Genomic DNA, 17378 nt, shown 5'->3' on the forward strand with positions numbered 1-17378 from the left:
GAAAAATATATTATGAAACAAAATTATTAGGCATTCATTTTAATTGCCTGTGGCTGTATATCAAGTGTATGAGTGACTTGGTGCTTATGAACAGCTTAATAACAACTATAATGAAGGGATTGATTTTTTGCCCTCTAGCATAATATTATGGTCATTAACAGAACTGATAGCTGGATTGTTATTCAAGGTCAGGTTCTACAAGATTGGTTATGAATTCTTTAATTGATCTAGTCTGGTTGAACAAAAAGACTTACAATTTCTGTTTGCACCTGGTCCTGCAATATGTTTCAAAATTCAAAACATCATGAATTGTTGGTGACTTCAATGACTGTAGTTTAGTAAACAACATCCCCATGTCCTTCTATGACAGCAACGGCTCACAAATGGCCAAGTGATGAAAAACCATTTAATCCAATCTCCAACAGGTTCTTGAGAAAAATATCAATCAGGACACCAAAATCAAATACTGCATTCACTACTGGTCTCCTTGCTATTAAAAATGTTATGAAACTTGAGAAGGCTCAAAAAAGATTTCCAATTATGTTGCCATGGTTAGAGGGTTTGAGCCTTTAGGAAAGGCTGAATAGACTAGGGCTGTGTTCCCTGGAGAATCAGAGGCTGATGGGTAACTTTATAGAAGTTTATAAAATAATAAGGGGCATGGATATGGTAAATGGACAAGGTCTTTTCTCCAGGGTGGGGAAGTCCAAACCTAGAGGACATAGGTTTAAGGTGAGAGGGAAAAGACTTAAACAGATCCGAAGAGCAACTTTTTCATGCAGAGGGTGGTGCGTTTATAGACTGAGCTGACCAAAAAGGTTGTGGAGGCTGGAACAATTAAAACATTTAAAAGGCATCTGGATGGATATATGAATAGGAGGGGTTTAGAAGGATATCGGTCAAATGCCTCACAGCACCAGAGACCTGGGTTCAATTCTAGACTCAGGTAACTGTCTGCGTGGAGTTTTTATGTTCTGCCCATGTCTGCATGAGCTTCCTCTGGATGCTCCGGTTTCCTCCCGCTTTCCAAAGATGTGCAGGTCAGATGAATTGGCCATGCTACATTGCACATAGTGTAGGTTATTAGTCAGGGGTGAATATAGGGTAGGCGAATGGGTCTGGGTGGGTTACTCTTCGAAGGGTTGGTGTGGACTTATTGGGCCAAAGAGTCTGTTTCCATACTGTGGGGATTCTAATTCTAATTCCAAAATGGGACTAGATTGATGTGGAATATCTGGTTGGCATGGATGAGTTGGACCCGAAGCGTTTGTTTCTGTGCTGTACATGTTTATGATTCTATGGGTCTAAGTAGGCAGTCCTTTGATTTGATAAGGGGGATCTTCAATATTCACCTGGGCACCAGAAACAGACTGGCTACAGTCCTACATCTGAAAGACCAATTTCAAACCTATATTTTCCCATGTATACTCAATTTTCATTTTTCTTGTCCTGATGGACATCTCCAGACATAATTCTATCTCAATCCACAGACCATGCTGGCACAAGACAACAGTAGGTCACCTTAGCAACCACAATGGCGGCCACTTGTAAAAGTGTGAAGTAAATGGTTAAATTGTACTTACATTGTACAGAATATCTGTCCACCCTTCCATGGTGATACATTGGAAGACAGTGAGCACAGCAAACAAGATATTGTCAAAATTTGTAATTCCATAGTTGGGTCCAGTCCAGTATCCTCTACAATCCGTTCCATTTGGACATGCCCGAGAGCCACATGGAAAATCTGTCACTGGCTCATCTAGATACAAACAGAAGCAAACTGTTTCAGTTCATGGTCAAATTTTACAAACCAGTGAACATTACAATACTAGAATTACTTTAAAAGTCAATTTAGAAGAATTTACTTTTTTTTTAAGGTACGCTATTTTCTGTCTGTGCCCCTGGCTGTACTACCAAACACAGTTCCACAGCTGATATGTTCCAACCTTGTTCTAACCTACTCAACAGGAGACAGCAATAAAGATCAAAGAGAGCTTGCTGCAATTGTTAGTTTTCCTTCCCTTGCTGTCCAAGAAAATACAAAAAACTGCCAATGAGTAAGAAACTGCTTGTATGAGCTATTATCTCTCATTGCATGATATAACACATTGGTCTATCATCAGTACAACACTATAGCTTCATATAAAAGGAACTTATTCTGTGTAGAGACGGTAATAGGATACATGATCCAAACGTGAAAGGATCGAGTAAACTTTATTAGTTTTAGGGAAAGATTCAAAATGTCCAAAAATATCAATACTCATAAGAAATGCTAAAGGAAAGTTCATACAGAGCTCATAACCCCCATAAGACCACAATGTGTACTTTTCTGGGGAGTGATTGATACATACAGATCTCAAATAAGGTTTGGAGTGTCTTTGGCAGATACTTCTGCATCTAACATACATCTAGGTGAATCATCAGCAAATATGTTCCCAATCCAATTCATTACAGTACGTAGATATTTTACTCAGAAATACCACTGTGATGGCTCAGTGGTATTATTGCTGGACTGTTTATCCAGGAATGCAGATAAGATTCCAGCAACCTGGGTTCAAATCCTGCCACAGTAGACAGTGAGATTTGAATTCAATTTTAAACATCTTGAATTAGAATTCCAGAATCAAAATTAAGATTTCAAGATTCAATACTTGGAATCGAGTGTCTAATGATGAATTTGTTAATTATCAGAAAAAAAACCATCTGGTTCACCAATGATCTTTAGGGGAGCAAACTGCTGTCCTGATCTGGTCTGGCCTAAGTGTGACTCCAGACCCCCAGCAATGTGGTTGACTCTTAACTGACCTCTGGCCAATTAGGGATGGGTAATAAATGCTGGCCTAGCCAGTGATGCCCTCATTCCGTGAATGAATAATTTTTTAAAAAGCAGGAAGCAAAGCATTTGTGCCATTGCGGCTGGTTTCAAATCTATAATCCAATTGGACGGTTGTTCCTGCACATGTAGCCTTCACAAACAAATACAGGACCTAATCAAATCAAAAACACAGTCTTTTCACCGTAAACGTGTTAAATTCGGAGAGCAAATATCTCACCAAGTGTTGGAACAGCAGAATTCTCTTCTGGTAGTTCACTGGTACAGTGAGTGTCAAGGGAATAAAATATAAAAACAATTCATTGTCAGGGGAAGTCAAGCTGTAAGAAGAGAGAGGCAGCAGCTGCCTGTTTTTGAAGAGTGAGAGAATTTATTTTGGAAGGGGAACAATGAGATAGAAAACTGGATATATCTCCATTTAAATCCCATTCAGACAAAAATGGCAAATTAGTGGTTAATTAATACCTTTCGCAGTGGATTTTGGAATTGAATGAAACAACTGGGAATGATGGAGGTGGGTGGGGAGGGATGGTAATGTTAAATTAGCTTAACTCTGAGAACAGGAATGAATATTTCTGCATGTGATTAGCCCATGCCTCGGTGTTTCTGTGCAGACAATGATGCCACCTGCTCCTTTAAAATAATGCCTACATGCAACTCATGGTATCTACAATGTTCGCTGACTGCGCAGACTGTGAGGGGGTGGGGGGGGGGGGGGTGGTACCTGAGGAGAGGCTTTATTGTGGGTAACTAAAGCTACTTAAAAGAAGCTTACACCTTTTAAGGAGAAGGTGCATTGTGGCTGCAGAAGATGGTGGGAGATTTTTGAAAAGTGGATGCAAACTACAAGAAATGGCAGAACATGCCAGACAGTGATCACCAAGCTTACATAGCAACACTGAAGGCATTGGTGCAAATGGTGGAAAGAAGGAGAGGCATTCTGTATCCAGGGAGAGAGCAGCAGGGATCAATGGGAAGAGGTAAAGACCCAGGCCAGTACTAGGAAAGTTACTCCGAGAATATGGATGCAGCAAAGGAAGAAATGTAACAATCTGATGATTTATGATGATCAATGACATTTCCTGTCATCAACTGCACCATTAACCTAATCCATTTTGTGCATTCTCATCACTCACTGCCAACAATCTCTTTCAATCACTATCAATTCATATGGTTTCCCGCAACTACTTAGCTCTGTTACAGGACTCTCAGCCACAACCACACACCCTTTATACACTGACAGCAATTCAACCATGACAGTTACATCACTCCAATATATTGCAGGACTCTCAATAACACTTTCTTGCCTCTTTCTTGATAATGTAGTAAGCAACTGCAGGCAGCAGGAATCGATCCAGATGAGAAAAAGTCATGCCAACATGTTGTTACAACAAAGGCTGGAAACGTAGCTCAGTTCTTCTTTTACCCCCTGAGGTTGGTATAGCTACTTTTGAACTTTTAAAAGCATTTTCGTCCCCCAACTCAATGTGTCTTCAACATATGAAATAACTGCAGAGGCCGGTATCCCATCATCAAGTCACTCTTTATTTACTACTACATTGTACACAAGCTGTAGCCAGCCAGCTCAGAGTCAGTCCCCCGAACTGAGGAGATTCTAACCACCTGCTGATGGTTTTTCTTCTTTTCTTTTCTAAACCTGAGTCCCCATGGAATTTGGAAAGTGCTCGATTATTGCTGGTTTTTAAGAGTTCAGCCATGGCAGACATTGTGCATGTTTCTGCAAATAAAGACCAGATCTGGATGCGTGTTTTCAGGGACTTTGTGGTGGGAAGAAGTGGAATTTCCTGGTTATAAATCTTTATTCAATTTCCACCACCAGGAAGAAAGGAAATACCCGAGTTGCCAGTGACAAGCAGTGCCCTTCATCGCCTGCTTATTTTTTTTTATTCCCACACTACCGCCTAACCGCAGTAGTGCTTATTTTTCCCCAACACCCATGGTGTGTGTGTGCAAGTGTGAGACACAGTGAGAGACACAAAGTGCACGAATCTTTATTCAATTTCCATCACCAGGAAGATAGGAAAACACCCGGGTGGCCAGTGACAAGCAGTGCCCTTCATGTCCAAGGGCAATGCTGTGTGATCAAACAGTGAAGGGGAGGGCAGGGACTAAATCAAAATAGAGTTGGAGGGGGAAATGATGCACTCCACTCCCTGCGGCGCCCACCTCTCCCTGAACAACTCCAGGGTGTTGGTGGACTCCGCGTGCTCCTTCTCCAAGGACACCCGGGCCCTAACGTAACCGCGGAAGAGGGGCAAGCAGTCGGCCCTAACGACCCCCTCCACGGCCCGCTGCCTGGACCTGTTTATGGCCAGTTTGGCCAGGCCCAGGAGCAGACCCACGAGGAGGTCTTCAGACCTGCCCTCCCCCTTCCGTACCAGGTGGTCACCTGCTTATGTTGGTCAGCTGGGTTTTCCTAACTGGCCCAGATTAACAACCCCAATCAAAGATCTCGTAATCAACAAGATCCAGCCAGTTCCAATCACTGCATTCTTCACCCACTAAGTCCAGGGATGGAGGCCTGGTCTTTCTCCTATCTTGTGATGTTTTTGCCCCAGGTCCAGTTCCTCTGACTCAGACTCTGACATGGGTGACTATAGCTCATCTGTTGCATCAACAGGGTCTCGGGAGAGTTTCCTCCTCTGCTTCCTGTGGTAACAGTATCAAGGTTGCATCCATCTCAGATTATGAGCTTTATTCGACATTAGATGGAGGGGGAGAAGCTACAGTTTCTGACAGACCTTCTGGTGGATCTGAGGGGCCAGGTATGCTTTGCTCCTGACCCGTTTGTGTGGTAACAGCTTTCAGATGATCCACCTGTTTGTATCATTTCCCCGAACTTTGTATGTCATGGGACCTGACCTCACATCAACTTCGCCTTGCATTTGTACAAGGGCATTCTATGGCTCTGGCACCAAACTTCATCTCCTGACTTAAATTGTCTCTCGCACTCAGAGGAGGCAAGTGGCCAGCATTGACGTTCTGGATGCCGTTTCACCTTGCCCCTCAAGTCTGGGAATATCAGGTTTAACCTGGTGTAGAGTCTTCTTCCTATCAGCAACTCTACTGAAACTATTCATGTTATTGCATGAGGGGTGGCCCTATATTTGAACAGGAACCAGGACAGTTTTGGATCGAGTGATACTGTAGGCTGCTTCTTTAAGCCTGCCTTCAATGCTTGGACTGCTCTTTCCTCTAGATCATTACCAATGGATGGTATTGAGATGTTCCTAAGTGCCAAATGCCATTTGACTTCAGGAAATGCTCAAATTCCCTGCTGGTAAATGATGTCCCATCGTCCGTAACCAATATTTCCGGGAGACCATGTATAGAAAACGATGTTCTTGGCTTCTCAATCCTCATCCTGAGTTTCCCGAATGAACTCTATGCACATCCAACCACTTTAAATGGCATCCACAATGACCAGGAACATTGAGCCCATGAAAGGACTGGCATAGTCGACAAGCAACCAAGTCCACCGTTTTCCTGGACATTTCCACGAATGTGGGGTTGCTGCTGGTGGCAATTTCTGTCCATGTTAGCACTGTCGGTACTGCCCTACCAATACAGCTGTGTTGGCATCCAACGCTGGCCACCAGACATAACTTCTTGCCAGCATCTTCATTTTAGAAACCCCTGGATGACCCTGGTGGAGTTCAGCCAGTATCTGGTGGCGACCTTTACTCAGGATAATCACTCTTGCTCACCAATACGCCGTCCTATATGGTGATCTGGTCTCACCAGGTCCAAAAAGGTTTCAACCCTGTTTCCCCTAGTGCCACCAGCTGTTTTCATTTCACTAGGACAGGATGCTTTGGTGTCCCACAGTCAGATATTGTCAGCAATAATTGGAAGGGTGTCCAGGAAGTTTAAAACCAAAATGAACTCTTCCAGGAGAGGCACTACCATTGGAGTATCTGCCAGTGGAAAGCAACTCAAGGTATCTGCATTAGCCAGTTGGCTTCCTGGATGGTGTTCCAATTTGTATTTGTATGCACTGAGAGTAAGAGCCCAATGCTAAATTCTAACAGAAGCTATGGGCGGCACTGCCTTGTCTACCTTCAGCAGCCCTAGCAGAGGGTGGTGATCAGTAACTATGACAAAGGTACTGGTGGAACTTCCTCACACCAAAGACGACCATCAAACCTTCCCCCTCTATCTGAGCATATTTGCATTCAGCATCAACCAATGTCCAGGAAACATATGCTATTGGGTGTTCCTCTCCATTGGTTCACCAGTGAGCAAACACCAATCCGATACCGTACTGGGAGGCATTACATGCCAGCACCACATCTTGCTTCGGATCGTAGTGGGCCAACACCTTAGATGATGTTAGCTGCTTTTTCACTTCTCTAAAGGCTACTTCTTGGCTACTCGACCATTTCCAAGGCTGACCCTTTTCCTATAACAGGCGTAAGGTGCCAGGATGGAGGCCAGGTTACAAGTTAATTTTCCGTAATAATTCACTAGCCCTAGGAAAGACCTCAGCTCTGGTACACATGTGGGAGCCAGGGCTCTTTTGGTCATTCTCATTTTATTTTCTAACAGGTGGAACCCGGTTTTGTCATCTCTGTTACCCAGTAGGTCAGTTAAGGCATATGGAACACGCATTTTTCCCATCTAAGGCATATGCCCACATGGGAGAAATGTTTAAGCACTATGCCCAAGTTCTCCAAGTGCACTTTATTGGTCTTCCCTGTTATTAGAACATCATCCAGCTAAATGGCAACCTGGGGTTGCCCTTGCAAAATGTTCTCAGTGGTCCACTGGAAAAGGGTGCTGGCTGATACCTCAAATGGCAGCCTTGTATATTGATGTAAATCCTTATGGATGTTAATTGTAGTGTACTTCTGGGAATCCTCATCTGGTCAAAAATACAGGTAGGCATGGCTTATGTCCAGCTTCAAAAAGGATAGTCCTCCCACCAACTTTGCCACACAAGTCCTTTATGTGAGGGATTGGGTATTTATCCAGCTGTAAGAAACACAAAGGCAAACTGAGACATCAGGCTTCTCAATCTGTATGACTGGTGCTTCCCATTCCACAACCTGCTCTGGTTTGATAATTCCATCGCTCTCTAGCCACTACCTTTCCCTCCAAGGCAAATATCACCAGGTGGCCTTGCAAAATTCTCGGATTTGCTTCCTGGTCAACAAATAAAGTGGCTTTGGCCCCTTTAATAGTCCCAAGCCCTTCCTGAAATACTCCTGAGCATTTCACTAGAACTTCACTGAGGCAACCATTTTCTAATCGAAAAATGTTGAGCCAATCTACAGGAATCTTTCTCAATTAATTCCACCCCAATTGGGCATGGCCTTTTTACCACTAATCCATTGGACTCTGCACGTGTGGGTTCAACTCCCACTCTCATCACTGCTGGAGTACATGCGTAGAGGCTGATATCTCGTCATCAAGTACATATGCACAGTACACTGGCTGTAACCAGCCAGCTCAGAATCTTGATTATAGGTTCTTGAGTATCAAGGGATCGAAGGTTATGGGGAGAAAGCAGGAGAATGGGGTTGAGAAACTTATCGGCCATGACTGAATGGCAGAGCAGATTCGATGGGCTGAATGGCCTAATTTCTGCTCCTGTGTCTTAAGGTCTTACAATCTTATGGGCAGTTGCAAGTTAATCTTCTGGTTACATTTTTTTCTGAGGAGATTCAGAATCCCCCGTTTATATTTTTTTCAGTCCTCACCTGAGGAGATTATAATCTCCAAGTTATATTTTCTTTTTTCTATCTCCTGGTTTTTTTAAAATACCGTTTTCCCCTGCAGTACCGCCTAACATCTCCTGGTTATGCTATTTTTTTGTGTGTGTGCAGGTGTGAGACACTAAAATGGTTATACTTTTTTTCTCTCTCTATAAGATCCTCACTACCAGCTAACTGCAACTGCGGTAGTGTTTATATTTTCCCCAGCACCCATGTTGTGTGTGTGTAGGTATGAGACGCAGTGAAAGACAATGGGTGTACAAATCTTTATTCAATTTCTACCACCAAGAAGAAAGGAAACATCCAAGTGGCCAGTGACAAGCAATGCCCTTCTCAGAGGGTGATGTCGCATGATCAAACAGTAAAGGGGAGGGCAGGGATTAAATCAAAACAGAGTTGGAGGGAGAAATCATGCACTCCACTCCCTGCAATGCTCACCTTTCCCTGAAAACCTCAAGGGTGTCGGTGCTCCTTTTCCAGGGACATCTGGGCTCTGACATATCCATGGAAATAAGCTATCGCACACGTGGCAACATTAGGATCTGAACCAACACCTCCTTAGAGTTTGGAACCTAAAAGCTTTACCTTAGACTGCTTTGTCACGCCAGCAGCCACACAGCTCTGTGTTTTTTTTAATTATTAAGCAAATTGCAATAACAGTTTACAGCAAACAGTTACATTTACAGCTACATACAAGAGAGAACAATTTTACAAGGGAGAGGAGCAGCAAAGCCAGGCCCCAAACCCTACCGTTCAACCAGTTTACAGGGAGATGAGGACAAACCTCAAATCCCAGTTTCACATAAAAATAAAAAGAGACATCAACAATGACATTTGTACATTAAATAATACTGTTACATACAGAAGTGCAGACAATACAGACCCAACAAGCCCCCGCCCCTCCCACCTTCCGACCACTCTAAGGCAGCCCGCCCCTACCCACCTTCCGGTTCTCAGTCCACCCTATGCCCCTTCCAGTTCTCGGTCCGCCCTCACACACCTTTCGACCACCTCTAGGACAGCCCGCCCTGGTACCCGCCCGGGGTGACAGCAGTCAGGACGGCCTACCCACCTTCTAGCTTCACTACCACCCTCAGCACCTTTTGACCACCTTGGGGAACCCACCCTAGTACCTACCCGGTGTAGCTCTGGGTTTTTTAAAAAAATTTTTCCTGTCACCCTTTATTTACTTGTGCACAGTATACACTGGCTGCAAGCAGCCAGCTCAGAGTCAGTCCCTGAACCGAGGAGATTCTAAATCTCCTGTTTATATTATTTTATTAAACAAATTACAAAACAGTTTACAAAAAAACATTTATAGCTGTACAAGGGAGAGGAGCAGCAAAGCTCAGCCCCAAACACTACCATTCAACTATTTTACAGGGAGATGAGGACAAACCTCAAATCCTAGTTCCACATATGACAAGACAGTGACAAAGACATTTGTACATTAAACACTACGGTTACATACAGAAGTGCAGACAATACAGACCCAGTAAGCCCCCACCCCTCCCACCTTCCGATCATGCTAAGGCAGCCCGCCCCTACCCACCTTCCAACCACTCTAAGGCAGCCCGCCCCTACCCACCTTCCGGTTCTCGGTCCACCCCGTGCCCCTTCCAGTTCTTGGTCCGCCCTCACGCGCCTTTCGACCACCTCTGGGGCAGCCCACCCCAGTACCTTCCCGCATAGCTCTGGGTTATTTTGGTCAGCTATGGCTTTCCCGATTGGCCCATGTTAACCCCAATCAAGGATCTTGTAATCAACAAGATCCAGCTGATTCCAATCACTACAGCATGCATTAAAGCCACACAGAATAAGCAAAGACAGATGTTCTCTCTCACTCTCACTCTCACTCTCACTCTCACTCTCACTCTCACTCTCACTCTCACTCTCACTCTCACTCTCACTCTCACTCTCACTCTCACTCTCACTCTCACTCTCACTCTCACTCTCACTCTCACTCTCACTCTCACTCTCGTGATAGGATTGAGGGTACTATCGCCAAGTTGTGGACCTCACAAAAATAGGTGGGAAGGCAGGTAATGAGGATTTCACAAAGTCTGCAGAGGGATATAACCAGGTTCAGAAAGTGACAAAAAAAAGCTTGGCAGATGTAATAGAATGTGGGAAAATGTGAGATTATGCACTTTAGTAGAAAGAATAGAAGATTTGAATATTGTTTAAAAGAGGAAAGATTGCAGAAAGTTACAGACAGAAGAGTTTGGCAGGCTTTGTGTATGAATTATAAATAAAGCTTGCATCCATGTTCTGCAAGTACTGCGGAATGCAAATGAAATTCTCTCTTTTACTTCAAAGTGAATAGAGTATGAAAATAGGGATACTTTGCTAAAACTGTATAAGACGCTCATCAAACCATGACCGGAATACTGTGAATAGTTTTGGTTCCCAAGGATCAGAAAAGAAGGAAAGATAGAGATTTTGTTAGAGAGAAGGTTGAGAGGTGACTTCATTGAGACATATAAGATAATCAGAGGGTTAGATAGGGTAGACAGTGAGAGCCTTTTTCCTTCGATGGTGATAGTTAGCACAAGGGGACATAAATTGAGGGGTGATAGATATAGGACAGATGTCAGAGGTAATTTCTTTACTCAGAGAGTAGTAGGGGTGTGGAACACATTGCCTGCAACAGTGGTAGACTCACCAACTTTAAGGGCATTTAAATGGTCATTGGATAAACATATGGACGAAAATGGAATAGTGTAGGATAGATGGGCTTCAGATTGGTTTCACAGGTTGGTGCAACATCGAGGGCCAAAGGGCCTGTACTGCGCTGTAATGTTCTATGTTCTTAAATAGATTCTTTTGACTTAATCTAAATTAAGGAGTTGGATTATTATAAATTCACTCAAGTGAGGTATAAACTTATTAACAAACAAAAAACTCTCTCAAAAATTCTACAGCATAGCCAGGTACAACACCGTGTAAACAAACAGAACAAAGGGCAGAGTGAGTGGAGGCGGAGGTGGAGGCGGAGGTGGAGGCGGAGGTGGAAGCAGAGGTGGAGGTGGAGGTGGAACTGGAGATGGAGGTGGAGGTGAAGTTGGTGTGGTTTTGAACCAAACATTCTGACACCTGCTGTGGCTTCCCAAGAGCAGTCCAGACAGCGAAAATTGATGGTGTGCTTTCTCATTTTCCTTGTGACAACATTTATCTTTCATTGTAATCCTACCATGCACATATGCCTGGGTCCCTTATTGGAATGGTAAGCTATATCTTCAGTGAAAAATCCTTGACACCCAGTAGCAAGTCCTAATTCACTAATGTGAGATCAAACACATAAATTGTGCAGATGATACAGAAGTGAAGGAATCGTGATTTTAGTCAAGTTAACAAGCATTTCAGTTCATGAAAATGGTCCCTTTCACATAAAACAGAGCAAGGCAATGTGAATGAAATTGACAGTACCCTGTGTTATACTGAAACCTGCAATCTACGTAAACCCTTATGATTGATTTTGATAAAAAGCAATGGAATGAGCTTCCTCTGTGAATAGAGAAATGTATTCATGTTGCTTGTGCAGCAGTATTTTACAAACTGTTGCTTATATCTGCAGCAGCAGCTTCATCGGAACCAACGGCTTAGAAGTTGAGTCACAGTCACTTTGACAGCCACAGGTGATGCTGCTCGTACCCTACTTTGAAGCTACAGCAGTTTGCAGTTTTCAGGTGTCTTTTGCAAAGCAAACACATCTCAGGTATTGTTATGACTGAAATTGAAGTAAAAGAAAATTGTTCCTTTAGGACTCTTAGAATCCCTACAGTGTGGAAGCAGGCCATTCATTCCATCGAGTCCACACCGAGCTTCCAAGCAGTATCCCACCCCCCTATTCTATCCCTGTAACCCTGCATTACCCATGGCTACTCCACCTTGCCTGCACATCCCTGGACACTTTGGGCAATTTAGCATGGCCAATCCATTAAACCTGTACATCTTTCGACTGTGGGAAGAAACCCACACAGGGACGAGGAGAACATGCAAACTCCATACAGACTATCGCCTGGGTTGGAATTGAACCCAGGTCCCTGGTGCTGAGGCAGCAATGCTAACCACTGAACTACCGTGTCTCCATATCTTAGTGGATATGGCTTCCCCTTCCTACCCTTCCTTCCTCCAGCAGCTTGTCCTGTTGTGTGACCTTTCTTCATTATTTCACTCGTTCTCAAATCCAAAATAAACCCTGTGCCATCTGTGCCTGGAAGCAAATTGGTTCAGCCCAAGCTTTCAATTAAATAGAGAAGTCCATCAGTCAGTCACACCACTTAAAAATATTCAAATCTAAGGCAAGCCACAAACAGGGGCATATAAGCAAGTAAAAGAAATAATTCAGCAACTATCTGTAAGTAATTCATAATCCCTTTAAATGGGAGATGCTTATCCTGTTTAGCATCATTCTTAGCATTTCAAGTTTTAGACAGTTAACTAAAAATAGCATCATGTTTGGACGTGACATCTCAGGTGTCAATTTAAAGTTGTCAGAAAATTCATATCATAACCTCTATGCCCCTGCCAGCTGCATACACAAGCCACTTCATCAAAGTGGTATCCTGCCCATTTGCTGTCAGAAGTGCACCAGCACCTCTGCAGTCCTATTGTCAAGTTTTTAATCAATGATATGCCTTCAGAGCAGCGCTAACTTTTCTGTGCCTGATGGTCAGGCAGTGAAGGGCAAGACCAAAACCTAAGCATTCTAGACTTGCAAGCATTTATTTACTTTGATACATATTACAGACATGCACTTCCAAATCCAACCATAGTTTCAGTCTCGTACCATATATAGGAGCACAATGAATTTCTGATTAGTATCCACTACTGAAATACTACGGCAGCACAGTGGCTCAGTGGTTAGCACTGCTGCCTCACAGGACCTGGAGTGGATCCCAGATTCAAGCAACTGTGTGGAGTTTGTACATTCTCCCTGTGTCTGTGTGGGTTTCCTCCAACAATCCAAAGATGTACACCTTAGGTGAATTGGCCATGCTAAATTGCCCACAGTATTCACAGATGTATAGATTAGGTAGTCAGGGGAAATACAACATAATAGGGTAGGGGAATGGGTCTGGGCGGGATACTCTTTGGATGGTTTGTGTGGATTTGTCAGGCTGTATGGCCTGTTTCCAAACTGTAGGGATTCTATGCAATACAAAGATCACTCAACTTATACATAATTAACACTGCACAGTTTAATGTAACCCCTAAGTTGCACCATCCAATTTAAAAAGCAGATTCTTGGAGTACATGGGTAATTTTCCTATTCTGTTTCAGAATGGTCAGCTCTGACCTTGAGCATTTGTCAGATTTTGTGCATAATTTGCTGGTTAATTTTCAGTGGAAAATGAATGTTTTTAATTTTGCAGTATGTACAGACAGAATATTCTGTATGATATTATTGAAAGAACATTTAAATGTCCCTATTTCAATCAGCTAAAGCCAAGAAATATGGAGTTAAGGATAACTGCTGACCATTGTGATCTTCGAAACTGAGCTGAAGATGTTTTCGCTGTTTAAAGTCCAACCAATAATAAAGTCAAAACAAACACACAAAAAAAACTTTTACGCATTCACATTCTCTTCCATTTCAGAAACATGTGCTCTCCTTTCCAGATCAAACTCTGAGGTGAAATTGAGCCACTCAAACTTCAGCACTTGAAAGACATATTGACCTTGAGTTCAAAACAGACCCTTCCTCATCCATTATTGCATTCTATCCTTCATGCTTGGTCCATTCAGCATCCCCTCCTATCCTCCCTTCTATCTTCCTTCCATGTCACCATGACATCCTTTTCCTCACCACTTCCAGTGAAGATTCAGGCCTTGGTCCAGAACCATGCACCAATGATTGTTATTTGGTGAAACAGTACTTGAGTATTTCTGAAAAAGGACACACTTAGTTGAAGTCTTTTCGTCTTGTACCCATTAGAACAATTCACAATAAACCCAATTTAAGGGGAAAACCAGCATGTTTATGAGGAGAGCGTTGTGTCTTTTCTCAGTATTATCAATGGTTGTATTCTGTTGGCTCTTTCCCCAATCTTCGTCAATTGCCCTGTCCTGGCTCCCCTTTTCCTTCTCCGTCTTCATATTCAGCTCCCCATCACACCTTCATTCTTTCTCCTCTCCACTCTTTCTCCAGACCTGTCCTACTCCCTTGTATTTCTATCCTCCTTTCCCCAACCTGCACTACTTTTTAATCCTCTTGATGTGAAGACCACTGACTTGACCTCAACTCTCCATGTGTAATATCAATGGGGTTTGTTTTGCATTAAGTAAAATGTTATTGCCCACATTTATGGAATCAATATTTATCTAGCTTGCAACACATGTTTTAACCTATTTAACCAGGAATGATGCAATTTAGGTTGTTAAAACACGGACTTCACAAATAAAAGTTTTATAAAGGAAAACTATTCAGTAAACAAATTACTGCAGATTCTGGCAATCTGCAGCAAAATCAGGAAATGCTGACAATACTCAGCAGATTGGCAGATTGAAGAAGAAATAGGGTTAATGCTTGACCTCAAGCATGATCAATCTGAAACATTAATTCTGTTGTTTCTTTCTTTCCCCACAGTTGCTGCTTGACCTTTTTAACAATGTTCTAGTTGCTAAATGGCAATCAACCTCTCTTGCTCTGAAATGAAACAAGTTAAATTACTTCATCTCATCCTTGTGCATAAAATGTTGATTGTGAGGTTTGATCACTCTTTTTTGTGTCTCCTGCTCATCTCAAATAATGCATTTTTTTTCTTTTCTTTAGTCGTCCTTCATAGAATCATGCAGTACAGAAAAGGCCCTTCAGTCCAAAAAGACTATGCCGTCACTTTATCTTTATCCTTCTTTATCGTTATCAAATTCACCCATTCCTTATATCTTCTGTTTCTTTTGTTATCCTTAAAAGCTGCTAGTGCAATGGGTTTGACACAGGAATAATGAAACTGTGGTATACATATAGCCATATTTCTCACCAAGACAAACTGGAATTGATTACTCTCGTAACAGAAGTAACTTTGTACAAAGTACTGTTGTTAGAAATGCAGGATACAGTTAAGAAACATATGATATTGTAGTTCATGATAAGAATTAGTAATATTGAGTTCCATTTATAGATAGAATCCCAATAGTGTGGAAACAGGCCATTTGGCCCACAAAGTGCAACCCACCCAGACCCATTTTCCCTACCCCAGTGCTCTACATTTACCCCTGACAAATGCACCTAATCTATGCATCTCTGAACACAATGGGCAATTTAGCATGGCCAATTTACCTAGACTGCACATCTTTGGACTGTGGGAGGAAACCCACACAGACACGGGAGAATATGCAGACTCCACACAAACAGTCATCCGAGGCTGGAATCAAACACGGATTCCTAGCGCTATGAGGCAGCAGTGCACACCACTGAACCATCGTACCTTTCTCATTTAGAACAATAAGGCCACAGTTCAAAATCTTGCAGGTTTCATCAAATCACAAGGTGCTCAGATTAATGAAATATCATTAATTGGTAATGTTTGCCATCCCGTTATTGAATGAATAAACATGATTCTTCATAGTTGTTATTTGAACTGGAGGTTAAGACTTTTCCACTGAGTACTCAGAATTTTGTGACTGTACAAAGCCATAATGAATTGTACATCAGTGCATAACTTGTTTTTATCTGAAATAGAATATTATTTCAAGACATCAACTCAAATGTCATCCAAAAAATTGTATATGCAATTGCACGATAAGTATGAAAAAGCAACTGAATTTTAACAATACAGCAGTATAAATAAGAACTGCAGAAGAAAAGTTAGGCTAGTATTTTAGAAGTACAATTGATAATAGAATTCTGATACACATATATCATTGATTCTGGTGAAGTCACAGTCAAATCCCAACTAAGCCTTCTCTTCCTTCAAGCAGTTTTTTTTTCCATTTGATTTTGATGACCATTTTTGTTGCCAGTTCAACCTTTACAAGAGTTACTTCAGAATATTAAATTTAATTTCTTATCAAGGAAAGAGAGCATTCAGTAGAGAGCATAACTCAACCATGCTGTCTTAACTTTATTGCAATTTGCAGCACAACTGAGATTGTCTCTTCCTGGTTAATAGTCCCATGCCAAAAGCAGAAATAAATACATATTTTGTTAAGAGCTTCCATCTCACTGAAGAGGCTTCAGGCCAATCACACCCATCAATCTGCTCTAAAACCTCTGTTCACATTTTGACAACTATGACAAATTCCACCACAAGAGCCGAGACAATCAACAACATTCTAAGTAAAACAACCTTTATTTTAAAAATCCAGAACCTGTGTTGGGATTTTATTGAAACACTAATCAGATTCCTTGGCCCGTGGCCTGGCTATGTGCCACATTTGTTGAATTCCTTCTGTTAGCTTTTCAGATATGTTGTTTAAATACAAACATGGATGAAAACATTATCTCCATCCATTTACAACAATAGAGATAATGATTAGAAGTGCCTAGATGGGGCATTATGAATGTTCATAATCACATTGTTTAGAAATATTATATAAATTGCTAGATGATAAAAGAGCACAGCCCATCTGGTTCAGTTTTTGTGACATGATGCATCAATAATGGGATTTCTTGACCTACCACAGCAGTCAACATCTATCAACTTGTCCACCACAGTCTTAGACATAAATTAGGAAAACTGCAGAGGTGGGAAGGTTTAAGAACTGAAGATCTAGTTTTCTCCTATGCTGTCTGCACCTTTAGCATCAACTTTCATATTACTCCCACACTGTATCCCATATATGGTTCTCTGAAGTAACTG

General features: G+C 42.2%; 1 protein-coding gene across 1 annotated transcript in view; it reads right to left on the reverse strand.

The window, feature by feature from the left end:
- The window catches only part of cacna1ba (calcium channel, voltage-dependent, N type, alpha 1B subunit, a), a 600961-nt gene that overhangs the window by 355925 nt on the left and 227658 nt on the right, over positions 1-17378 (reverse strand). The window contains exons 6-7 of the mRNA XM_060841327.1: positions 2390-2397; positions 1584-1754 (exon numbers count right to left, since the gene is read on the reverse strand). Coding sequence (XP_060697310.1) covers positions 1584-1754; positions 2390-2397 — 179 coding nt within the window. The remainder of the gene's footprint in view (positions 1-1583; positions 1755-2389; positions 2398-17378) is intronic.

The sequence above is a fragment of the Hemiscyllium ocellatum genome, chromosome 21 (genome assembly GCF_020745735.1).
Source record: "Hemiscyllium ocellatum isolate sHemOce1 chromosome 21, sHemOce1.pat.X.cur, whole genome shotgun sequence".
NCBI classification, from domain to species: Eukaryota; Metazoa; Chordata; class Chondrichthyes; order Orectolobiformes; family Hemiscylliidae; genus Hemiscyllium; species Hemiscyllium ocellatum.